The sequence below is a fragment of the Kwoniella dejecticola genome, chromosome 4 (genome assembly GCF_000512565.2).
Source record: "Kwoniella dejecticola CBS 10117 chromosome 4, complete sequence".
Lineage (NCBI taxonomy): Eukaryota > Fungi > Basidiomycota > Tremellomycetes > Tremellales > Cryptococcaceae > Kwoniella > Kwoniella dejecticola.
This window is the reverse complement of record NC_089304.1, coordinates 362,710-386,474: the sequence shown is the minus strand read 5'-3', so window position 1 is coordinate 386,474 and position 23,765 is coordinate 362,710. Positions and strand designations below refer to the sequence as shown.

The 23,765-nt window shown below is 48.8% G+C and overlaps 8 protein-coding genes across 8 annotated transcripts; 5 read left to right on the top strand and 3 right to left on the bottom strand.

Annotated features, from left to right (window-relative positions):
- Positions 1 to 616: 616 nt before the first annotated feature.
- I303_103409 (uncharacterized protein) lies at positions 617 to 3,432 on the bottom strand (the record flags this gene model as incomplete). Its single annotated transcript, XM_018406754.1, has 3 exons — positions 617 to 1,310; positions 1,370 to 2,897; positions 3,000 to 3,432. The coding sequence occupies 3 exons, from the start codon at positions 3,430 to 3,432 to the stop codon at positions 617 to 619; spliced, it is 2,655 nt and encodes an 884-aa protein (XP_018263562.1).
- A 2,369-nt stretch (positions 3,433 to 5,801) lies between these two features.
- Positions 5,802 to 8,350, top strand: I303_103408 (uncharacterized protein; the record flags this gene model as incomplete). Its single annotated transcript, XM_065968750.1, has 8 exons — positions 5,802 to 6,174; positions 6,274 to 6,404; positions 6,501 to 6,561; positions 6,651 to 6,759; positions 6,824 to 6,969; positions 7,066 to 7,880; positions 7,967 to 8,131; positions 8,186 to 8,350. 8 exons carry the CDS (start codon positions 5,802 to 5,804, stop codon positions 8,348 to 8,350), a joined length of 1,965 nt encoding a protein of 654 aa, XP_065824822.1.
- Positions 8,351 to 8,591: 241 nt separating this feature from the next.
- On the top strand, positions 8,592 to 8,906 carry I303_103407 (uncharacterized protein; the record flags this gene model as incomplete). The annotated part of the gene is made up of 1 exon (XM_065968749.1): positions 8,592 to 8,906. The coding sequence occupies one exon, from the start codon at positions 8,592 to 8,594 to the stop codon at positions 8,904 to 8,906; it is 315 nt and encodes a 104-aa protein (XP_065824821.1).
- Positions 8,907 to 9,154: 248 nt separating this feature from the next.
- On the bottom strand, positions 9,155 to 11,918 carry I303_103406 (uncharacterized protein; the record flags this gene model as incomplete). The annotated part of the gene is made up of 5 exons (XM_018406752.1): positions 9,155 to 9,218; positions 9,303 to 9,808; positions 9,881 to 10,753; positions 10,821 to 11,310; positions 11,371 to 11,918. 5 exons carry the CDS (start codon positions 11,916 to 11,918, stop codon positions 9,155 to 9,157), a joined length of 2,481 nt encoding a protein of 826 aa, XP_018263560.1.
- A 552-nt stretch (positions 11,919 to 12,470) lies between these two features.
- I303_103405 (uncharacterized protein) lies at positions 12,471 to 15,974 on the top strand (the record flags this gene model as incomplete). Its single annotated transcript, XM_018406751.1, has 11 exons — positions 12,471 to 13,200; positions 13,262 to 13,887; positions 13,955 to 14,161; positions 14,241 to 14,282; positions 14,335 to 14,436; positions 14,494 to 14,600; positions 14,652 to 14,677; positions 14,725 to 14,790; positions 14,847 to 15,090; positions 15,154 to 15,295; positions 15,390 to 15,974. The coding sequence occupies 11 exons, from the start codon at positions 12,471 to 12,473 to the stop codon at positions 15,972 to 15,974; spliced, it is 2,877 nt and encodes a 958-aa protein (XP_018263559.1).
- An 849-nt stretch (positions 15,975 to 16,823) lies between these two features.
- I303_103404 (uncharacterized protein) lies at positions 16,824 to 17,637 on the top strand (the record flags this gene model as incomplete). The annotated part of the gene is made up of 3 exons (XM_018406750.1): positions 16,824 to 16,989; positions 17,043 to 17,236; positions 17,308 to 17,637. 3 exons carry the CDS (start codon positions 16,824 to 16,826, stop codon positions 17,635 to 17,637), a joined length of 690 nt encoding a protein of 229 aa, XP_018263558.1.
- An 881-nt stretch (positions 17,638 to 18,518) lies between these two features.
- I303_103403 (uncharacterized protein) lies at positions 18,519 to 21,261 on the top strand (the record flags this gene model as incomplete). The annotated part of the gene is made up of 9 exons (XM_018406749.1): positions 18,519 to 18,712; positions 18,795 to 19,101; positions 19,213 to 19,503; positions 19,592 to 19,736; positions 19,800 to 19,905; positions 20,007 to 20,184; positions 20,266 to 20,367; positions 20,438 to 21,033; positions 21,141 to 21,261. The coding sequence occupies 9 exons, from the start codon at positions 18,519 to 18,521 to the stop codon at positions 21,259 to 21,261; spliced, it is 2,040 nt and encodes a 679-aa protein (XP_018263557.1).
- A 492-nt stretch (positions 21,262 to 21,753) lies between these two features.
- On the bottom strand, positions 21,754 to 23,199 carry I303_103402 (uncharacterized protein; the record flags this gene model as incomplete). The annotated part of the gene is made up of 6 exons (XM_018406748.1): positions 21,754 to 22,074; positions 22,147 to 22,365; positions 22,423 to 22,658; positions 22,736 to 22,848; positions 22,910 to 22,986; positions 23,053 to 23,199. The coding sequence occupies 6 exons, from the start codon at positions 23,197 to 23,199 to the stop codon at positions 21,754 to 21,756; spliced, it is 1,113 nt and encodes a 370-aa protein (XP_018263556.1).
- Positions 23,200 to 23,765: the final 566 nt, after the last annotated feature.

Genomic DNA, 23,765 nt, shown 5'->3' with positions numbered 1-23,765 from the left:
CTCTCTTGGACGTATTGCTAAAGCCTGCTCTCTGTTCCTGCTGCGATCGTCTGCACCAAATCAATGAAAGCAAGGATCTTCACCGGGACGTCATAGAATGGTCGGCCTGCCTAATGATAAAGGATCTTGACATGACGTGTACCTCAAACAAAGACGCTTGTCAATCCGTTGAGCCTGTGGTACTGTAGGTGTATAAAGGATACAAGCAAATGCAAGACCACCCCGTCCCAAGTGTTTCTCGTGCGCACGAGTCATCACGACGGCCCGTGATGTGTTCAGCCAGTGCATTCGAAATACAGCCTTACCGCGGCAGTCTGTTTTGACGGCGGCCTGGTGACATCCGACTGTTAAAGCTGTCCTGTGTCTGGCCGGCAGACTCAGATCAACTCCATACCGGCTCTGCTGCCGTGCGAACACCCTGCCACAATCGACCGCAGAGACCAGTTTCAGTCATTGCTAGCTGGCATCGCAGGTCACGTACAGAACAGCATTTAGATTCCATTTTACGTAAGATCTACAAGACACAATTTGAGCGCTCAAATTTCGTTCTTCTTATTATACTTATTATTATCGTATGGCTGATCTTGAGTTCATACGTAAATACAATATCAACTCATCAGGCAAACGTATTGCCATCCAACCTTGACTTCTTGTGAGTGCTATTCCCGTTAACATTGACCGAATTCCCTAAATCAACCTCGGATTTCCTTTTGTCCCTTTGAGCGCTGGCGTTGGCGCTGCCATTGCTGGGCTGTTCCAATTCAGCCAGCGTAGAAGGTATGACTGATGAGAGAGCTGCCAGGGCCGGATCAATCGGCATATCAGGATCGATATCTGGTAATTTGACCAAATCTTCATCTTGCTGATTTTGGAGTTTATCATCATGAGAGGCTGCTTGCATTTGCTGCTCTCGCTCAGCTTCTTGTTGTCGGTTGAAACGCTCCAATTCAAGCAGATGGGCTTGGAATTCTTCGCCTGTATCTCCAACAGGTTCATCTTGAAGTACAGTACTCAGAGCATCTGCGATCGGTAAGTCGCCCAATGACTGATGCTCGTGCTGATGAAGATGCTGAAGATCGTTTTCAGCTACTTGCGGTATTGTGCCGAGATGGTCGTTGGACAGAGATACAGGTAAAGAGGCATGCAGCGAATCGGCGTTGACTAGTCCAGCCGCTACAGCTTCTCTCGCCGCTTTGTCCCTGCGTTCTTTGGTAGCCTTCCCAGGACCTCGTCTTCGGACATTGTCATCCCATGTACAAGTCTCATTTCGTTTCGTGCAATTATCGCATTTTGGTTGGACACCATTACACCTAGATGTCGCTAACAATCAGTATTCTGTGACATCAAAGGCTGACCACAGGCAACTCACTTGAGTTTCCTTCGTCGGCAGAAATGACACGCCAATGTTAACTTTTTTCCTCTTCTAGTTGAACCAGAACCATCATCGCCATTCCCATTCTGATCGCTACCGTCTTGCCCGCCATTTCCCGAGCCGGATCCTGATCCATCATAACCATCACCTGGACCAGTCGCGTCGCCTCCATTGGCCCAATCGTCGCCTTCTCCACCTCCACCCCCGTTGACGCCGGAAGATCCTTCACCGTTACCGGCCGACAAACCATTCAGGTTGGATGGTTCTCCTCCATTGGTCGAGGACATGTACATCGCAGGACCAGGCAATTGTAGAGAGCCGTTCATATTGGTGAACATCCTCGCGCCGTACTCCAGTAGCGGAGAACTGCTAAATGCGCGCGCGGGACTAGTGGATACTGGCGAAGTGATCTGTTGATAAGGTGCGTATGGGATGCCTAGATGCTGAGTATCAGGTTCGGTTTTGATGGTGATATAAGGGGACGAGCTGACAGCTTGCGATGTCATGAAGTGGGCGGGACTAGTAGGTGTGACCGGAAGGGACGATGAGGAAGTGTTTGCTGTGAGAAACGGTGCCGATGGCGACAGGCCGGGCGTCCTGTCGAATGATGTCCGGGTGGTGTGAGATGGTCCGTTGTTGGAAGAGTCCGCTTCCGAGACATTCCAGGAGAATGAGGGGACTGACTGGGTGTGATTATGTCCAGGAGGCTGGGAACTGCGTTGCGAAGGGTCAGAAGAAATCGATGGCGTACGGGAAGGTGCAACTGTGGTGATCCATCCATTCACTCCAGCGTTTTGCATCCACTGTTCACTGGGGAGCAATTGTTTACGAGTTGGCGCTACGGGCGACGGAGACAGCTGAGGACGGGCGGCGTTAGGCGTAGGATTGGCAGGCGTGGCCACTTGGGAATATGGCTGAGGTCTAATGTACGGCCCTGTCCAGGGGCCGCCGAACTGCTGCCCAGGTAATTGACTTTGCGAATCAGGGTTTTGCAATGGCATGGAGCCTGGATAAGTATCGGCGAACAATCTGGGGTCTTGTTGTCTTCCACTTGGATGAGTGTATGCTTGGGCTTGTTGCGGCTGTGAGACCGACAGTCGAGGGAGTTGCGGTTGCTGCCCTATGGAGCAGGAGAGTGGATCGAAAGCTGAATACGAGTTTGCTTCGTTCAGTCGGGAGTTGAATGGTTGTTGGGCGAAATGATTCGCGCTTTTTACTGTAGTGTTATGGTGATATTCCGATTGACGACTTGGCGTAACATAATGTGCACTAATGAACTCCTTATCGAATACGGTGTTCGAGGCTTGTTGCGCCATTTGACTTTGTGCGAATTTCAATTGCTCGTCTCCCATCACGATATCTTGAGACTGGTCAGATTGAGGTGTCAGCTCTCGCATGCGTTGTTCAGCCGCTACTTTCTTGTTCAGGAGCTGTTGAAAGCGAGATGGTTTGGCTTGAGCCTTCGGCTGCATTGCGGAGGCGGAAGTGTTTTGCGTGTTCGGATACATGGATTGCTGGACGGGTGCTACGCGTACAATGACAATCATTAGCTTCCTGGGCAGTACCTGACAGTATGGCAATACAATCCGTGCGTAAAACGCGTAGATCTGTAGATCTTACTGCTCACTTTGATGTGAATACCCGTACATGTCCTTGGGTACGCTATGGTGCGGATTCATCATAGTATGATTAGGAGCAGGTAAGACAGCGGCTGCGCTCATCCCTGAACCTTCGCTTGTAAAAATAACGTCTCTGCTGGTGTTCGTGTTGTACTCGTAGGAGCGGTAGTCGTTGTTGATGTAATATTGATTGCAGGTATATGAAGACGGAGTCGATGGTCCAGCTTGCTTCTCTCTAATCAGTCGTTGCAAGTATGTTTCTGGGTAATCGGGAGGTTGGCTGAAAGATGAGGATGGGATATTAGATGGATCAAGATAGAATGATGATTGCGGGTGATATGTTTGTGTCTGATGTGGTTGCTGCTGCTGTTGATGTCGCTGTTGTTGGAAGTATTGCTGTTGTTGTTGTTGTTGTTGTTGTTGTTGTTGTTGATATGACATCTGTAAGAAGGACGGAATCAAGTGAGTTAGTAGTGGTGTGGTAGTAGAGTGACCCAAACAAAATGAGGGATTATAGCGGGATCAAAATTGATTGGTTATTGAGATTTCACTTGTTTACGTTACTCACTTTGGATATCCACCTTTCCCAGATCCCTTCTGTGGGATCTTGGTGCACCGCCCCCTTAATACCAAGATAACCCTATCACCGGATTTATCGACCAAAGGTCTGCTTTTTGACGAGATTCCTTCTACCAGACCTGTGGACGTCCAAGTTCCTCTAACTCGAGCTGGACAAGTACTGTAGAGGCGACCAGCTACTGTCTCTCAGAGCTCTCTGTCTCTGGCGGTGATCCAATTTGAGGACGTTCTTGCGCTTTCAAATCCGTCCGTCTGAAAAAGTATTCCGCGTCTCGTCTCGTGCCGCGTTTTTTCCTGCTACTTTTTGCCGCACTACTGTCTATATCCTTCTACCTCGTTGATCGCGGTCTCTCAAGTCGACATGTGAATAATCTTGTGCTCTGTTTTGTTCTGCCTGGTCGTGTGTGTGAGTAAAGTCGATGATCACGATATCGATTCATGCAAAACTGTCTTCTATGTAGGTTTTTTTGGTTGTTGTCGAAGCTGCAATTGACATTTATTTTCTCGTTGTTTGGTGCTACGGTGTTAATTTCCGATCCATGTCAGAATGCAGTAAGAGTAAAAATAGAATTTAGGCGAACATCGTTGTTTTATGCATTTTTCCATGCTACGAGTACATGATGACGGTACGGCCACCGCGCACGCTACTGTTCTACTGGTTCTGGGATAGTCCAGTGGAACCGTTCTCCCGGAACAATTTTCGACGAGCGGTTGTCAGAGAATGTCTCACCCCTGTCCACCAGATCTCACATGGATGCTCCACCACCTATGAAAGGAAAGGAAGGGAGATTGAGCACAGCGAAAAGACTTTAAGCCTGATAGGAATGAAGTTAAACGGCTGTATGGCTTAGGGTTACAGCAATCACCGAAATCCTGCCTCTTCCACATGCAAGTGGGCTTTGGAGGTGAATGAACTTGGAATGGCATGGTAACGAGTATCTAATGACGTACGACGTACCTTTTTTCTTACACGTTTTCTAGCGTGGCTTGTTTCAGGAAAGATTCCTACTCTAGCAAGAAAGAGGAGGTAACGTGCGGATTGCGTTAATTTCGGAGTTGTTGTCACGGTTATAAACGGGAACCGAACGTTCTTTTTCCCAGACATCCATCCATCGTTCCGAGGTGATTTGCCTGAAACGCAGCGCACGAGTAGCCATACAGGTCCCGCTCCGTACTCTTCTCCTACTTGTGCGTTCGGTAAATGGTCAGATCTGGTATGAGAACACGGCAAGATGCTTAAGAGTATGTCTGATCTGTTGTTGTTACGGTTAAGGCAACTTTTGACAAGGTTACCTGAAACAAAGGCGAATGATTGGCAGGCTGCGGAAAAATCCAATCGAAAATACCAAAGATGGTTCCATGTGTACTTGGACATCTATCGAGACGACGAGACAAGTAGTGCTGCCAGCTTGCTGTCGGAAGCGGATCCCGCTCACGAGATCTATCTTACGCCTTAGTTGGTTTTGGCGAAAAGAAGGAGGGAAAAAAAGAATAAACGCGCTAAGATAAGTTCATGTCCTGGGGAGAGATCTGTGGTAACGTTATTTTCGCGAACAGCTAAACAGATTGACCTACAGGGTGGGCAGGATTGGATTCCCGTGAGCGCGTATGCTATAGCTGACCGACATGCGCATCAAGATGCGGGTTGTAGGAATTCGATATAGCTCACACTTCAGTCCTACGGTAGTAAGGTAAGTGACGCCCGAATCAAGGCACTGGTATTCTTATAACGGTAAGGCACGCGCTTTCACGTGTACATACGTGACTGACTGATGCCGATCGGGTTAGCGTCGTTGGCATCGGACCCAGATAAAGATCGTAGACATACCCGGAATCGGAGACTAGCTGAGATCTTATCTCAATTGCATGTAATCAACGCAGCGACTCTAAATAAACAGATATATATAGGTTGAGCACGATCTGAAATTCTCTTTGAAAGGACCAAGCAAGAAGTGAGGACAAACACATGACCTCCCGGTACCTTACACACCGCTCGAGCCCTCGCCTAGCATGCGTTTCACGATTGTTCTCGACTCTCAAGTCCGTGCTTCTACACATCACAAGCTCGTCACCTTGTTCTGCGGCTACGTATGACGAGCCCCTGGTTGCTGGCTGACCAGCTCAAATACTGACATACTCATGCTTCAATTCTTCACTTTTAGGTTACTGATAGTCTTCGAGATATTATTGTGTATACTGAATCACCCGGGAATTGACCTTACCGAACCAAGATGTTCACGCTCAAAACACTATCGCCTTCAAGAACGTCTTTATCGATCCCACCGATTTCTCCAGGGAGATCAACAAGTATCCCCTCTCCAAGTTCGTCAACTGGTAAATCACCATCTGCTTCAGGCGAATACTTCCCGCGCGTCTCCCCTTCTTCAGCATCAGCATCAGCGTCAACCAGGACGAGGTTGACCAAGCGGATATCAAAAGACGAAGCTTTCAAGAACGTTAAGCTTCTCGAAGATGTCTTAGCGGCTTGGAACGAGTATAGGATCTGTATAAGTAATCTAGGTAAATCCTCGAGGAAATTGGCTGGGAGTTTGAAAGATCTCGCTGCTGGATCTGGACCTGGATCTGATAAAGTGGATGTCGCGTGTGAGTCTTCTTTCGCAGTCGATCTGAAATAGCTATTGCTCAACACTCACATTGGGCTCATCCTCGACATGCATGCCTGAGCTGATATGCTGCATTCAGCTCAAACGATCAGACCCACAGCCAGTATGTTAGATGGGATAAGCGATCTCACGCTCAAATTAGCTAGGAAGGTAGATAAAGAGTATGACGAGGTGAATGGAGATGCTTCAAAATACTTTACATTGTTAGCTGTGAGTCCGGTCGGTCAATATAAGCTCATTGTCACCGTCCGTATCAAGTGGAAAGGCCATACTGTACTGAAGTACGCACGATGCCCATCAACGCAGAAGGAGAGTCGGACTCACGAGGCATACCTCGGAGCCATCGGTAAGAAACATGACAAAGCAGGTGAGCCTCAACTCAATCTTGTCCTTCAACAAGTGGACGACGTGCATGGGTTGATGTGCACGTGTTTTGTCTGAATTTCCTTTTGGCAGAGAAAGCATATAGAAAGGCATCGAAAGCTTTATCGGAGACTTCCAATGCGCATGCCGGGTTATTGGCATTGAAAAATACCTTGGGAGACGATATCAACCGGGCGAACGAGTGAGAGATGTTCCGCGGCTCCCACTGGGATTGAGATTCAGGCTGATGGACAGATGATCATTAGGGATCATCAGCTTTTACTCGGATCAAAACAATCGACGATCGTGCTCAAAATTGCCTCTTCATCAGGTGTATTAGCAGCGAATATCTTCGCGTATTTCTCTGATGGGTTGCGGAAAACAGGACAATCATACCCCGATGTCGAATATTGTGAGCTTTAGTTGAGCCTTTTTAGCAAGTGTTTGGCGGCCAAAAACTCAGCTTGAGATGAATCATACATGCTGATGCTACAAGGGTCTGTTGCAGTTCGCACGCTTGCTGATATAAAATGGCAAAATGCTTTACCGCCTTCTCTGGAGCATGAAATCGCCGAGGAGAAAATACGAGATCAGTTGAGAGGTATGAAAGCGCAAGTCGCTCTTGGCGAGCTGGAGGTCATTGGGCAGTCGACTTGGAACGAGCTTCAGAAGGTCCCGTCTCAGAATAGTATATCAGATCAGCTCAATGATGCGAAGATACAAGGCGACATGACTCCGATTTCACCTCCGAGCTCTGGGCTTCAACAGGGCATCATTTCGGGCTCTCATCAGGACAGCAAATCGACATTATCTGTCCCCGTAGATGCAGATATAAAAAGCAAGATTACAAGTGATGTGATCAGAGCCAATGCAGGGCTCAGATCAGATATACCACCTAGCTCGGGCGCGACAGTGACTTTGACTCCGACCGCCAACAAGCCTTCGACACAAGTCAAGAGTGGCCTTGACACTGCTAGGAACGTCAATTCGCCTCCTGTCCCCCATCACTCGAGACCCTCAACTTCATCGCAATCACATTCCTCGAGACCAAGTGCAAGCATGACCTCGAGCGCCTCTACAAAACTCGGAATTGCGGGCGGTGAACAAACGATATCTACCAGTCCACGGACAGTGTCTGCTTCTTATCACTCGTCGATTGGTCCAAATCAGCATGATATCGAAGATGCTCGGCCTCAACATCAGCACCAACACCAACACGAACACCAACATGAGCCTCATTCGCATCATCAGATTCAAGCGGACAAGCCGAGGCACGGTGAAGAGATAAACCCGGGCTTTGATAGAGAATCCGCACCGATGTCTGTGAGTTCTCAGCATCTTCTTCCGCCGCCTGCTTTTCAGTATCCTGAGCTGATTCACATGGGTTGATCCCGACTACATCGAATAAGCGATCGATGGCTCAGAACGTATTCACGCCTTTATCCGAGAACCATTCTCCCCCGTCCCCCGCCGGAACCTTACAGCAGTCCATTCGACCTAGACCAGGTCCAATTCCGATCCAGCAGCGAACAGGGCACGGGCATCAACATCAACGTAGATCAGTGTCAAACATCGTCAGCGAATTCCAATCTAGGCTGCCTGAGTCCCATCAACGGAATTATCCACAGCTTCCATCGCGGTCGTTTGTTGGTGAAGACCGAGATTATTACCAATATCCACGCCCCCTTGATCGAGATCAAAGTGTGAGGGAAAAGGCATTTCGGGCACATCAGGACCATAGAGCCTTTATGAAGGGATGTGAGCTTTGTGAGATTGATTATGAGCGAATGTGAGTCTGTCGTCGAGTCTGTTTCTCTCAGAGGCGAGGCGCCTGCAATTTTGGCTCTGGCAAATACGATCGTCTGACGACGAGTAGAAAGTCCATCCCAAACTCGTATGTGCGTGAGCTGATAACCATCGTGTTGACTTTTACGCGGGCAAAGAAATCGCGATCGCGTTCATGATTATGATCAAGATCGACGTGACGTGCCTAGAGAGCAGCCTAGGAATGTGAGAAGAGTCACCATGCCACCGATGTATACCTCTTTCGACGGCTCGTTACCGGCATCAACCTCAACCTCAACTTCGACAGCCGCATCAAGGGAGAGGGATGAACGAAGTGGAAGCAACGGTACGACTCGGCTCGATCAGCATGAATATCGAACTCAAGGAGATCATGATTCACCTCATGATGATCACGCTCGACGAATGACAAGTTACGAATACGATGATCTTTTCATCCGACCGACAGAACAGCGATATGGGTATGATCCAGCGACACAGGTTATTTCACCTAAACCTAGAAGACCGATTGATATGCAGACGAATCTAGAAAGGTACCACCATTGATAAGACGATCTCATTCACAAGTTGGGCTGAGCCGAGATGAGCGAGCATGTTCGAGATAAGTTCGATGCATGCATGAATCGATAAATTATCGCACCTTTTATGATTCCGCCTTACATGATGACATGCTCTAGTACCAGATAGACGAGATGAGATACTGTACTTATTACATTGTATTGTATGTATGCGAATAATATAGATGATTATGTGATGAAAGGTGTTTCGGTTTTATGATTGCTCTTGAACACTAATTAATCGACCTTGTTGATATCGACAGGCTTGTAAGCCAATTGGGGTGTCGGCCCATCGCCAGATCTACCGATAAATACCTCTTGGTCAGTATACGAAAGTAGCCGCCACCATAAAACCCAATTCACAAGCCAGCAAACAAACACTCACTGTTCTTGCTCCTTTTTCTCCTTGTGGAGATTATCCAATTGCGCCTCAATATACTCATCCATCTCATCCTTATTCTCGAAAGGTCTAGGTCCCAGAGTCAATCGCATATCTTCTCGCGTTATAACCTCTTTCTCCAACAACAAACGTGCGACTTTCTCCACATCCGATTTATGCTTGACTAACAACTCGGTTGTTCGCGTATGCGCATCAACTACCATCTTCTTGACTGCCTTGTCCAATGCTTCCGCAGTTGCCTCGGAGAAAGGTTTTTGGAATCCCTCGGATTGTTGATCCCTTCCACCGTACGATATAGGTCCGATCTCGGGGTTCATACCGTAGTTTGCACAAACTTCAAAGGCCATCTTGGTGATCTTTTGTAAGTCGTCTTGAGCACCTGTTGTGATTTTCCCGAAGAAGATCTCTTCGGAGACTCGACCACCTAGAGTCATGCACATTCGGTCTAGTAATTGCTGGGTAGTGAATAAAAATCGCTCCTTGGGTAAATACTACGGGGGGAGGAAAAGTCAGAGATCGGTTGTCAACAAGCAGACAAAGTTGCCGAGCAAGACGCAACTTACTTGAGCGTAACCCAAAGCACCAACACCTCGAGGAATGATAGACACCTTCAGAAGGGGATCGGCGTGTTCAAGGTACCATCCACAAACGGCATGTCCCGCTTCGTGGTACGCCACAGTCTTCTTCTCGTCCTTGCCAAGCACTCTTGACTTTCTTTCTAGACCAGCAATGACTCTTTCGATCGCCCCATCGAAGTCCTCCTCCGTCACGGCATCTCCACCTCGTCGAGCAGCTCTGAGCGCGGCCTCGTTACACACATTGGCGATGTCCGCACCCGAGAACCCTGGTGTCAAAAGAGCTAATTTCTCCGCGATCTTCTCGCTCTTCAAGTCGGTTGACAGAGTCAACGGGCCAAGATGCACACCAAAGATCTGTCTTCGTCCACCGATATCCGGTCTATCAATCGCGATGTGTCGATCGAATCGTCCAGGTCGCATCAAGGCATTATCCAAGACATCCGCCCTGTTCGTACCCGCCAGAACCACAACATGCTCATTCGTGCCGAAACCGTCCATTTCTACCAACAGCTGGTTCAATGTTGATTCTCTCTCGTCGTTCCCTCCGAAAGATCCTCCTTTTCCTCTAGATTTACCGATGGCGTCGATCTCATCAACGAAAATGATACAGGGAGCGTTCTTCTTGGCGTTTGCGAAGAGATCTCGGACTCGCGATGGACCGACACCGACGAACATCTCAACGAATTCGGATCCGGATACTGATAAGAAAGGTACACCGGCTTCACCTGCGGTCGCTTTAGCCAAGAGGGTTTTACCTGTACCTGGTGGACCGGACAGGATAGCGCCTCGAGGTATCTTAGCACCTAGTTTCTCATACTTTGCGGGTTCTTTCAAGAATTTTACAAATTCCATGATTTCCTGGAAAAACGCGCAGAGCAGATCAGCTTGACTGTCAGAATTAGCCGGACAAAAACAGCTGACTCACCTCCTTCGCCTCATCCATACCAGCAACATCCTTGAATCGTACATTGACTTGCTCGTCCTTGTTGAACATCTTCGCCCTACTCTTTCCTACACCGAAGATACCACCTCCGGATCCGCCACCACCCATCGCTGATCCACCTCGTCTAGCCATCCAGAGCAACAGACCGGCAATAAGAAGGGTAGGAGCGAAGTGCATGATGGTCTGGAACGTCGAGATCTCCTCTCGGTAGGATACTGGTATACGTTCGGCAGCTGGTATGCCAAGCTCATCTTGAGTGGAGATCAACAATGATTCGAATCCTTCTAATGAACCGATGGTGAACGTGTAGGGTGCTGGACCATGATCGGGACCAGGGAGATTGGAGGATCCGGTGGCGTTAGGTTGGGAGGATTGAGAAGAGTTGAGTGGACTGTGCATGTGTACTCTGACTTTACTCCTGTTGACTACTTCTAACGAGGATACTAAGCCTCGTGCAAGCAGTGAGTTCCGGCTGCAGGGAAAGATCGTCAATATCGATCGGCCGATTTCGTAAATGGGGTGATGTACTTACAATTCTTGCCAGGTGATCTCCTTCGTTCGTACATCATCCGGTTGGGTTATGCTCCAGAGGGCATAAGTGGACAGAGCAGCAAGCAGGAGTTGATTCGGTGTCATCCCGCCAAAACCACCCGGCATACCTGGTCCACCTCCAGAAGGTCCACCGCCCGATCCTCCTGACCCACCGCCGCCGCCTGACCCACCGGTACCGATCCTCTTGCCTGCTTTGCCACCCAGCTGCTCGCTCAGTCTCTGACGCTTGGGCTCATCGCTTCCCGATGGCTCCCTTTGATCTTCAGGCAATTGTTCGGAAGGGATACCGCCTTCAGGATTTTTCGGCTGTGAAGGTCCAGAAGGAGGTTCCGATCCTGGTGGTTTGGGAGCAACGGTAGTTCCACCTTTACCACTTCCTCCAAACAGACCTTCTAGGCCTGACGGGGGTGGTGCATTTCTGGACGGCTTAGGGGATTGGGGGGTGGCGTACGATCGGGATAGTAATGGTCGAAGGATGGAAGTTGACTGTCGAGGTAATCGACGTAATGAGATAGCTCGTATTGACATTGTTTTCGATATATCGATATTTCGTTGAGCAGTGAGATAAGAAAGGAGTCGATGTTCAGATCGTCAAGATCCACCCTGGTGATATACGCTGATTGTGACAAGAAGAGATCGATAGAAGATGAGAGCGATTATATATCCATACGATTGCGACCAACCGATTTTATGTGATCCTCGAGTGGACTTTTGAGTTGGATATTGGGAGATTACGCGGTTCGACAAGAATCGGTCGATTGACTGAAATGTACTAAGTGGCAAATTGCCACATGCCGGAAATTAGCATCCACAAGTACAAGCAACAAAGCACTGGACCTGACAACGTGGCTTTTGATTTTTCCCCACGTTTTCCCCCACTTCACTGACGCGTAGATGCACTACTGCATGTCTCGATGTCTACTTTGAAACGGTCTAGGTGTCCACTTCTCAATACTCAATTTGCTTATACCCATTCACAGCGAGCATCGATTGGTCCGCTTGCTTTGTTGCTTGGCCCCCTCATCCCTATCATAAACAGAGAAGCGGGACTGATCCGCGCTGCTTTAGCTGGGTCGGACAATGAGGCCCGCATTTTCGTCTCCTCTTTCCCTTCTCCTAGGTATAGCGGTCCTGCTACTGCCTTTCACCGTGGGAGTCAAGGAAGAAGATTTCAAGAAATGCTCGCAATCATCCTTTTGCAGAAGACTGCGCTCTATAGCCTCTAAGCAAGAGGCTGCACCATCAAGGACATTCTCTTCACCTTACACACTGGCGTCACCTCAGGCAGTAGGAGAAGGTTCTTGGAAATGGCCTCTAACGTCTTCGTTGTACCCGGAAATCCAGTTCGAGCTGCAAGTTGACATCTTGGCCGACGGTGATGGTATAGCTCGAATCAGAATAGATGAGATCGATACTAAAACTCAATTCAAGAGGTATAACGAGACCGCTAAATGGGCTTTGGTTGACCCCAATCCCCCTTTGTCCTCCTCAGCAAGCATCAAAACCGCCTCCGGTAAAAGCACGATTTCTTACGGTCCAACTTCATCGAAGCTATCGTTGGAAATTCAGCATTCTCCGCTCAAAATCAGTCAATTGAGAAATGGAAAGCCCGAAATTGTTTTCAACGAAAGATCATTATTCCACATGGAGCATTTCAGAAACAAGGAAGTTATAAAGACCGAAGAGATACTTGGTGACTCCGAACAAATGGTTCTAAAGGGAGACGAGCAGGACAGAAGCTGGTTCGAGGAGAGCGACGTCGATGCTTTCCAAGAAACATGGAAAAGGTGGACCGATAGTAAACCCAAGGGTAAGCTCGAACTTTACCCCCTTCTCATGCAGCAAGGATGAGCTGAAATCCACACGCACAGGCCCCGAGGGTTTCAGTCTTGACTTGACTTTCCCAGGTGTCAAACACGTCTATGGTCTTCCTGAACACGCCTCCCCACTGTCTCTGCCCGACACGACCGGTCCCAACGCCTACTACTCGGATCCATATCGATTATTCAACGTAGACATCTTCGAGTACCTCGCCGACTCACCCATGTCTTTGTACGGCGCGATCCCTCTACTTCACGCACATTCCGCCGATCACTCAGTTGGAGTCCTCAACTTAGTTGGATCCGATACCTTTGTGGACGTGAGGCACGATGACGATGCAGTCAGGACTCATTGGGTATCGGAATCCGGTATTTTAGATCTACTGTTATTACCCGGTCCAAAACCGCAAAATCTCTTTGAGCAGTATGCACAATTGACTGGACCAACGCCTCTCCCTCCGCAATGGTCAACCGCGTACCACCAATGTCGATGGAACTACAACGACGAAGATGACGTCTTGACTGTAGACAAGAAGTTTGACGAGCACGATATCCCGTTAGATGTGACATGGCTAGATATCGAATATGCAGCGGACAGGAAGTATTTCGAGTGGAACGAGAATGCTTTCCCTGATCCTGTGAGGATGCTGGATGCTGTGGCTAGTAAAGGGCGAAAGGTACGCTCAGCTTCCGAGAGATGAGTAGCTACGTCTGCGATGGATAGCTGATATTTGCTCCACATAGATGGTCGCGATCGTTGATCCGCACGTCAAGAAATCGGACTCGTACAGGATCTATACGGACACTCGCGATCTAGATATACAGGTCAGGAAGTCAGATGGGAGCAATTACGACGGATGGTGTTGGCCCGGAAGCAGTATCTACGTTGACTTCTTCAACCCGAACTCCTGGGCTTGGTGGACGAAGATGTTCGATCTGAAGACTTGGAAGGTTAGCGATTCCGTTATGTCACATCAAGATCTTATCTGGTTCTTCACGAGATCGACACGCTGAACATCACCCCTCATAGGAATCTACCAACGCGCTGTTCATTTGGAACGACATGAACGAGGTAAGCCCAAGTAAGCCGCTTCTGCTGATTGATGAGCTGACAAAGGTGATAGCCATCTGTATTTGATGGTCCAGAGATCAGTATGCCGAGAGACAATATCCACGCAGGCGGATGGGAACATCGGGATGTGCACAACATCAACGGCATGCTCTTCGTAAGCAGTTCTGGGTTTTTGTCTAGCCCAATTGGAAGGCTAATCTGGGCTCCGTAGCACAATCAAACTGCTCAAGCATTGATCGCTAGAGAGACCCCCGCACAACGACCTTTCGTCCTCTCGCGATCGTTTTTCGCTGGATCCCAGAAATTCGGAGCGATCTGGTAAGCTGATCCAAGTGTTTTGATGATAAATTGGCTGATCGTCGCGTTTAGGACTGGAGACAACATGGGAGACTGGGGTGAGTTCTGTCTAAAAGTGGGTCAATTACGCGCTGATTTTTTGCAGAACACCTTGCTGGTGAGACCGCCATGCTACTCTCCAACAATATCGCTGGAATGTCATTCAGCGGAGGTCAGTTGACTCAAGATTGGGCTATGGAGAATCGTTGGCTGATACGATCTTGACAGCCGATGTTGGAGGATTTTTCGGAAATCCCACGCCTGAGATGCTGGTCCGATGGTATCAAGCAGGAGCGTTCATGCCATTCTTCCGGGCTCACGCGCACATCGATACGAAACGACGAGAACCGTACCTCTTCGATGAACCTATTAGAGGATACTTGAGGGATATCATCAGGTTGAGATATCAGTTATTACCTGTTTGGTATAATGCTTTCCACGACGCCAGCTTGACCGGTTCGCCTATCATGCGGTAAGTCAGCTAGTAACTTGTGATGCTTCGGCGATTATAGCTGAAGCATCTGTGTTACGATAGACCGCAATACGCTGTCTTCCCGGAAGACGAGCAAGGTTTCGCGATCGATGATCAATACTATGTTGGCGATTCTGGGCTACTATTCAAGCCTGTCGTTCAGGAAGGCGCCGAGACTTCTCAGGTGTATTTCTCTGATGCTGAGGTGAGTAAGCTTGTCCCGGCAGCTGAATTGCTTCATCGATCTCTCTACGATTGTCGGAGTTTACTGACATGTATACTCTTTTTCCCTTGTGCAGCCATACTACAACTACTTCACTAACCACTTGTACCCCGCGAAAGCGCACCAACTACTCACTCTCGAGACCCCTTTATCGACCTTCCCGTTACTCATCCGGGGAGGATCGATCGTACCTTCCAGACAGAGAGTCAGAAGATCATCTCCATTGATGTGGCAAGATCCCTACACACTCACCATCGCTCTCGATAAAAACGGTCAAGCCACCGGTCAACTATATCAAGATGACGGGGTTGGCTATGGCTACATCAACGGAGAATACATTTGGAGATCATTCGTATTCAATGGCAAGACCCTGAAATCTACGCCTAAGTCAGCTGGTTCTTCGCCTACGGAGAAGGGTGTGGTACCGTACGAAGATAATAATACTTGGGCACAAGCTATCTCGCATGTCAAGATTGAACAGATAACTATTCTTGGTCTGGCGAAACAACCAAAATCCATCAGATCCGATGGAGTCGAATTGACCTTTGAGTATAAGCCTGGAGCGGCGTCGAATGGCAAGAAAGAGGGAGAGAGTAGTGTTTTGATAGTTAAGAATCCTGGGGTAGGCGTTGTGTCGGACTGGGAGATCTTGTTCGAATAGAGTAGAAAAGTAGTTCTCAATCTTACTCGCATTGTTGCAAAAGAACAAAAATCCGATCAAACATAGATGCATTGCATTTGTCTAATTGCATGCGTTGACCATCTACGTCTCAGTATTCATGTACAGTGAAAACAATTCTTCCCAAGTCACTCGCAGACCCCTCACTCTTGTGCATGAATCAAGCATCTGACAAGAGGTCTGTGAAGAAGCATTTTGACCTTGTGATGCCTTTGCTTTTACATCGTCTGCAAGAGGGAATCTCCTTTCGACAATCTTGACCCCTGAGCGAGGGCAGCTAGCATATTGTCGTTGTCGTTGTCATTCTCGAGCTGTCCGAGACCACACCCGCGCATTGACACGTTCAGTCTTTCCCCTCGGCGTGAATGACCTTTTTTCATGCGGATGGTCGTTTCACATCATGACATTATTTGTGAAGAGACTATCCTTGTGATGTCACCCGCTACTTTCCCCTTGTTCTGAGAAGGATGGCCGCAGCTTCAAGGCATTAGACCTGCTGCACCTAATGCCTGACGCAGCAGGGCAAATGAGACCTGTCGTCATCTTTACGCGCCGGATGAACTTCCACAAAACACATGTCAGATATCTTGAAACCTTTATGCCCACTTCCTTTGGCTATCTGCGGACTTCGAGCGTTCTCTGACGTACTGTAGCTCTCAATATTCACTGTGCATCACTCTCTCATCTATAAAAAGCATCTTTTCCGTCACTTTGGCCCTTTGGCCTGTCTCTTTCCTGTCATCATTGTAATCGCCTCACCTTATACTTTCCCTCGCACCGCTCATCCTTGACCAGATACACACACAGCCTCAGACACACACTACCAAAACAATGGCCTCCAACCCTTCAGCTGACACCGCGTCTTCCAAAAGCTTCGATCAAAGAGCCCTACACGGGCTTGGTCGTCTCGGCCACCACGTCGCTGACACGCCACATAAGGTTTCAAGCGGTGCCAATAGTGCGATCCAGTCACTCAGCAAACGTATCAAGCCCAAGAGTAAGCTTTGAGTCCTTCTTGACCCGGCACATAGATGTCTGACACGATCGCAGGTGAATCCAATGAGACTGGTCCAGAAGTCGATGATTATGCTACAGTTGACACGAGGACGTACAATCGAGACACTTATCAGCCTCTCGACTACCACAATGGACATCAGTATCTACGAACAGACCAGTATCCCTCCCAAGGCTACGTACGGACGGCTGGAGATCCTGATGGCAAGATGCGTATCCTCCTGCACTTAGTGGATACGGATCTTATGGACTCGAACAACCGATTTTCGATGGATCGACTAATTCATATGCGTATAATCAGCGCCCCTTCACTTCGTCGAATGCATGCTCGCCACCGCTGGACCCTGCTCAGACTTACACCTCGGGAGCGCCAAATGATCCCGACACGGGTGCTACTGGGTCTTCCTTCACTCAGAGACTGGGCTCCAGCAGTGCGTTTGACGATATTCCGAATGCTCAACATGTCGCCTCCGTCGACGATACTACAAGTGCTCAGCAGGGATCCTTGGGCGACAGTCCCAAGCCATTGACTGTTCGACGCAACAATGACCACCGCTCATCCGCCCATTACAACGGCGATCATCGATCTGACGAAGACTGGCACACAACGGAGGAGAGTTTCGGGAAGTAGGCGCGTACTCGTACCACACAACCGGAAAGGTCCCCGAACGAGAAGCAGCATGGTTCAGTTCTCAGTATCCAGACACACAGTAGCCACCAGCCAAACTGTTTCGTATCTCTTCTCTCCAGTCCATAGCCATACCATAAAATGCTTACGCCATCATCGTGCATCTCCTGCGTGCTTTCGATTCGTCCTAAGCTCTCCACCTGTGAATTCAGGACATGCTGCATTCTGAAGAAAAGATACCCTAAAAGAACAATAAGCATTTCGTCGATCACCCTCAAACGCCACAGTCTATTTAAGGCCTTTTCCCAGACTTTTATGCACAAATAGTTAATTAGATCCGTTCCTGAGACCGAGATCAGGTTGATATCTAATCTTCTCTTGCGAATCGCTGCTCTCACAGGTCCGAACAATCAGATACCGCAGTCAGGAAGTCGGTGAGCCGAAGACAATACCAGAACTAATTTCCGATAAGGAACCTGTTATGGCACTAAAGGATGGACCCGTTGAAAACAATGGGTCGCGTCGAATATAATTATGCTTCTAGATCCCATCAGCCTGCATCAGACATGTCGCCGTTGTGGGCCAAGTCGGAAGTATGCGGTACATGCACACCGACGGTTCACAAGCCCAATGAATCAAAAGGGCGTGATCTTGACTGCCTTGTCGACTCTGTGTATGTGTGGTTGTATGATCAAAGATCGATCAATCAGCTGTTCCCAGCTAGCGGAATGGGGGACCTCTAGAGCTCGAAGTGAGTCTGTTCACGAACCGATATTTCGAGAGGTGTCGCATGCTGACTTCAATCAGAAAGAATCGCAGCAATATACAATCCACCTCGTAGTCTCCCTTCCTGTACGCAACGATTCTTCGTTCAGACGAACACAATGCGAGCTGTCTACGATGCCCTCGCTGTGGTCCGACTTCCAACAGTCTTCGAGACAATATGCGCTCTCCTCGTCCTCTCAGCAGTTCTCCTCCTCGACATCTTCGTGCTTAAACCTCTTACATCGCCTCTGAGGAATCTACCGGGACCATCAGGTGGACGCGGGATGGATGGCCATTCCAGCGTAATCATGAAGTAAGGATTCCAATTTTACTCAGTGAACATGGGGACACACAAGTTGTGAGTTGCGCTGATGAGACTGTCTATGAATCACTAGTCTACATGGCTCCACCGTGCATGAGTGGATAGAAAAATACGGCACAACATTCATGGTCAAAGGTCCCTTCGCGGTTCATCACAGATTGTTCACATTAGATCCGAGGGCATTATCGCACGTCCTGAATCATAGTCAGATATACTTCAAATCCCCACTCCTCAGGAACTTGGTCAGGCGGTACATGAAGGAAGGCCTGATAGTTGCTGAGGGTGAACGACATAAGATCCAGCGCAAGGTCGCGCAGAGGCTGTTCAGTAGGAATGGCTTGAGAGGCATGAGCGAGGCCGTAGAGGAGAAAGCTGTTCAAGTGAGTTACACTACAGTACAGTACAGTCAGCCATACATCGCCTCAGCCTGAGGATCCCCGAGACGTGCGACATTCAGTTGTAGGGCTGATCAGTAAGATGTTGATAAACAGCTTCGCGATATATTCCAAAACCTCATCCATAATCCCAGACTCACTACACCCTATTCACCCTCAAACGAAACCTTACCACCTGGATCTCGAGAAATAGATATCTACGCATCTACTTCGAGATGCACGTTCGATATAATTGGACAAGTAGGGATCGATCATACTTTCGATTCAACGGGCGACTGGGAAGGCGAAGGAGGGGAATTGTTCGAGAGGTACGAGAAGATGCAGATGCCTTTCTACGGCTGGAAATTTGTCATCGGGTTGATTTTTCCTTGGTTCGAGAGAATCATGGTAAGCTTTCAAGATGGACCACGCACCTCTCTTCCCGAGCCCAGACAGCAACAGTGATCGATATTGATGGGCATTCTGGCGCGGATAGCCAAGCGATAATAAGATGCTGGTCGATCGAGCGATGGATCCGCTAGAGAAGCTATCTCAAGATATCATGCGTGAACGACAGAGGGAGATCGATGAGGGCAAAAGAGAGGCCGCAAGTGACAACAGGGATCTCCTGACGTTGATGTGTGAGTCTTTACGTCGACTTCGGGGGATCCTATGGCCCGTGTTCCTGACTGAGTATGCTTCAGTGCGGTCAAACATGACGAAAGGCATGACTCCCGATCAGAAATTGAGGGATGATGAGATCACTGGTCAATTGGCTACCTTCATGTTCGCTGGATCAGACACGACTGCGTGAGTAGGCCATTTTTCGAGATCTGTAAAGTCCCTCTGTCTGTCTGTCCAGCTTTATCGGACTCATCTCGCAAGGCTGATAAGAGATTTTGAGGCCGCAGCGGGACCATCGCTATGGGCCTGTATCAGCTAGCGAAGCATCCAGAGATCCAAGATACCCTTCGAGCAGAATTATTGGCATGCGGCGATAATTTACCTTACGATCAGATCGACGAGTTGCCGTACCTCGATGCGGTGGTCAAAGAGGTCTTGCGGATCAATCCTTCTTTGCCTGGCACAGTGAGTCCTTGCAGTCTTTTGCGCAATGACACGCGAATATGGGTTTATCTGGATAAACTTCGGCGGCGTAATTCTTTGCAGGTCAGACAAGCTCAGAAAGACGATATTATACCTCTTTCCCAGCCTGTGAAATTGACCAATGGAAAAATAGTCAATGAGATCAAGATCCGTAAAGGTCAACTGGTTTGTCGTCGATCCTCAATTCCTCAAACTACCTAACCGCTTTACTGACTGTCGGTTTACTCGTCATCAGATCCATATCCCGATCGAGCACCTACACACATCTACCCATATATGGGGAGAAGACGCCAAAGTGTTTAACCCCTCTCGATTTCTCGGCTTGAATCTCGAACCCACTCAAACTCCTTCTACAGCTACATTCCCATCTTTCAACTCACCTTGGACCTCTCCATCGACACCATTGGATCCGATACCCGAGTCTGTTAATTCATCTGGAGCAGAGGTAGAGAAGGGTGACTCGAACCCGAAGATCGTCAGACGATCATCAGTACCTCTAAGTCCAATGACTCCCATGTTTCCCGCACATTCGACGATGTCAGAAAGGAAATCATCGACGGGGGATGAACGGCCAACACAGATATATTCACCCATGCCTACACCGACAACACCGAAATTCGATTTGAGTAAAATGCCAAGGAAAACTTCGATACCGACCCTCGTACCCCCCGGACCGGGGGTTTGGCCCAATTTCATGACCTTCATCGATGGGCCCAGACGATGTATAGGATACAAGTTGGCTTTGATCGAGATCAAGATTATGTTTTTCAAGTTGATCAGGGATTTCGAAATTACCCCGAAGGAGGATCAGAAAGTATGGAGGTGGAATATGTGCGTTATCCCACTTATTTCATTTTCTAAGATCATCAGCCTGTTTTCTCCCCATAACAAATGCCTTCGAGATGAAGCTGACAAAGTTGAACTTTGATTGCTGACAGGATGAGTACGAGGCCGTATGTCGAAGGAACACTGCATACCAAAGGATCAAGCTTGCCTATTATTTTCAAACAGTATAAAGGCGATCCCGAGCCAGATCAGACGTTTCATCCATCGCAATGATTGAGGCAATCAAGAGGGTCGAAACGTAGGACATCAGCACTTGCACGCCAACAGCAATGTGCTGTCTAGTCGACCCTCGTCGTGGTAGCTTGAGGCGTCCGATAACAACTTGTTTTGTAAACGAACCAGTTCTTTGGGTCATATCGATGCATTGGTGTTTACATCGCATCACTAAAGCGTCAACACGCCTCAACGTCCTCCACTTTCGCTTTCACCCTCACTTCCACTTCTATCCTACATAGCCTCTTCAACGTTCTTGATTTGATCGTCAAAGGTACATATTTTTTATCGTTTGGTATTTTCTTCCCCGACATGATCGATGCGTCTAAAGCAACAGTCTACAGGTGATCGTGGGGCTTAGGGTTAATCGGTCGCTCCTTCCTCCGCAAGAGATTAGGCAGTAGTCTCACTAATATGCGCAAGCGCAGGATTATCAGCTGATTCCGTCCACCTCATGATCATTGAGGCACTAAGGGGCTATAGTTAGCTGACTCACGCCTGAGCATCGGCCACTTGTTCCTGTTCAATGGGCTTCATCTCCTTTGCGATCTTAGCAGTGATCTTCCTATCTTCGATCAGAGTCCCGTCGACCTTCTCGACGGCTTCGTTCTGCTCAGCCTCGTTCTCAAGCTCGACAAAGCCGAATCCCTTGGATGCTCTGAAAGGCTTGAAAGTCCTAGCGGCACCAGCTCGGGGCTTTCGGATACCCTGGACGACCTTGGCGGATTTCACCTTGATAGACAGGTTGGTGAAGATGGTAGCGAGGGATTCATCGTTAACGGAGAATGGGAGGTTGGCAACGAAAATGGTGTTCTACACAGGCGACTTGTCAGCTAATGATCTCCTGCTATGATTGCTGTACTGCCCTGCAGACTTGACACATACCTTGGAATCATCGCCTGTAAGCTCGAGTCGGGGTTGTCTTTCCCTTGCAGGTCTAGGTGCTCTCTTCTTCTTCTCCTTGACTTCGCCCTCAGCGGCACCGCCATTCACATCGATTCTGCCCTTGGAAGCGGGCTTGGCGGCATCAGCATCCGCAGATGCTTCACCCTCAGCTTCAGCCTCTCCATCTTCTCCCTCGCCAGGAACTCTTCGTCGAGATTTCTATGGCAAACGACAGGTCAACCTTTTTCAGAAACCAAGGTGATCATGTCGACTTACCTTGGCCTTAGGCTTGCTGGCTTTCTTCTTCTTGGGCTTCTCCTCACCTTCGGCAGGCTTAGCATCGCCGTTGGTGGGCACTCCAGCGGCTTTAGCAGACTCAGCAGCCTTCTCAGCCTTCTTAGCGTTGGCAGCTTCTCTTCTCTCCTTGCGTTGCTCGTCCTTCTGCTTTCGGATCTCGAGCACTTTCTCAGCTGGTCGGGCGAGTTCAAGCTTGACTTGTCTTCCATCGAGTTCTACGCGTGCATCGGAGACAGCAATTTATGAGCTAATGAGCTTTCAGCCAGTCGGCTGCATGGTTCAGGAAGCTCACCTTTATCTTTGAGTTGGTCGACAGCTTTGTTGGCGTCCGTGCCATTGGTGTAAGTGACGAAAGCGTATCCGGCGGGTCGCTTGCCGAACTTGGTAGGGAGTTGAACGGATTTACTGTGATCAAGGGGTATCAGCTTTTCAACTCTCACGATAGAGGAAAAGGAAGCTGACTCACATCTCCCCGCCTACAGGGGCAACGAACTCTCTGACTTGTTCTTCGGTAGTCGCGTAAGAGAGGTTACCGATGTAGACCTGTCAATGACCGACGCGTTGTAAGCTCGCACATCGAATAGTTTTGGCATGAGCGAGCAGGCTTACTCTGTGACCGTCATCCTCTTTAGGGATATCAGCGATCTTCTTCTCGTCTTCTTCAGTGGTCGAGGGTTTACCAGCTACGAAATCGTTGGCAGCTGCTACGACGGACTCGGTAGCTTGTTTGATTGGGTTAATTACTGCTTCAACCATTTTGATAGAATCTGAATGGAATTAAATCGAGAGGTTCAGTAAACTTGGCTGGACAAGTGTAAGAGTATGACGTGAGAAGGAGTAGGGTAGACGTGTAGACGCTCTATGACGATTGGCGATTAGGGCGTGTGTGGCTCTGGTGTAATCGAAAGAGGCTGAAGAAGGGACAAAAGTGAGAATACGAGTGGGATGAATGAGGATGAGTGCATCGTGTGAGGTGGCGTGTGGTGATGCTCATCCCTCATCGTGTCCAAGCTCAGCTCGATGCACCAAAGTGGAGTTACTCAATGCGGAGTCCCCAGGTGAATTTCCGGTAATAGCCAAACTACCGCCTTGTGGCATTTGATCCCATTCTCACTTCCATACTCTTGCTGTGCGAGGTCTTCCGATCTAATGGATGGATCAGCATCATTCAGATGCCTTTCTCCGCTCGGCGTTCAGATAACTCGATACTGTAACCCTAGCGCAATGAGATGGGCAATGCATGATCACCTGGAAGCCAGACCCAGAGTGAGCGGTGAACGACCCAGCGTTACAGTCATTGGTAGCTTGGATGAGAAGAATCA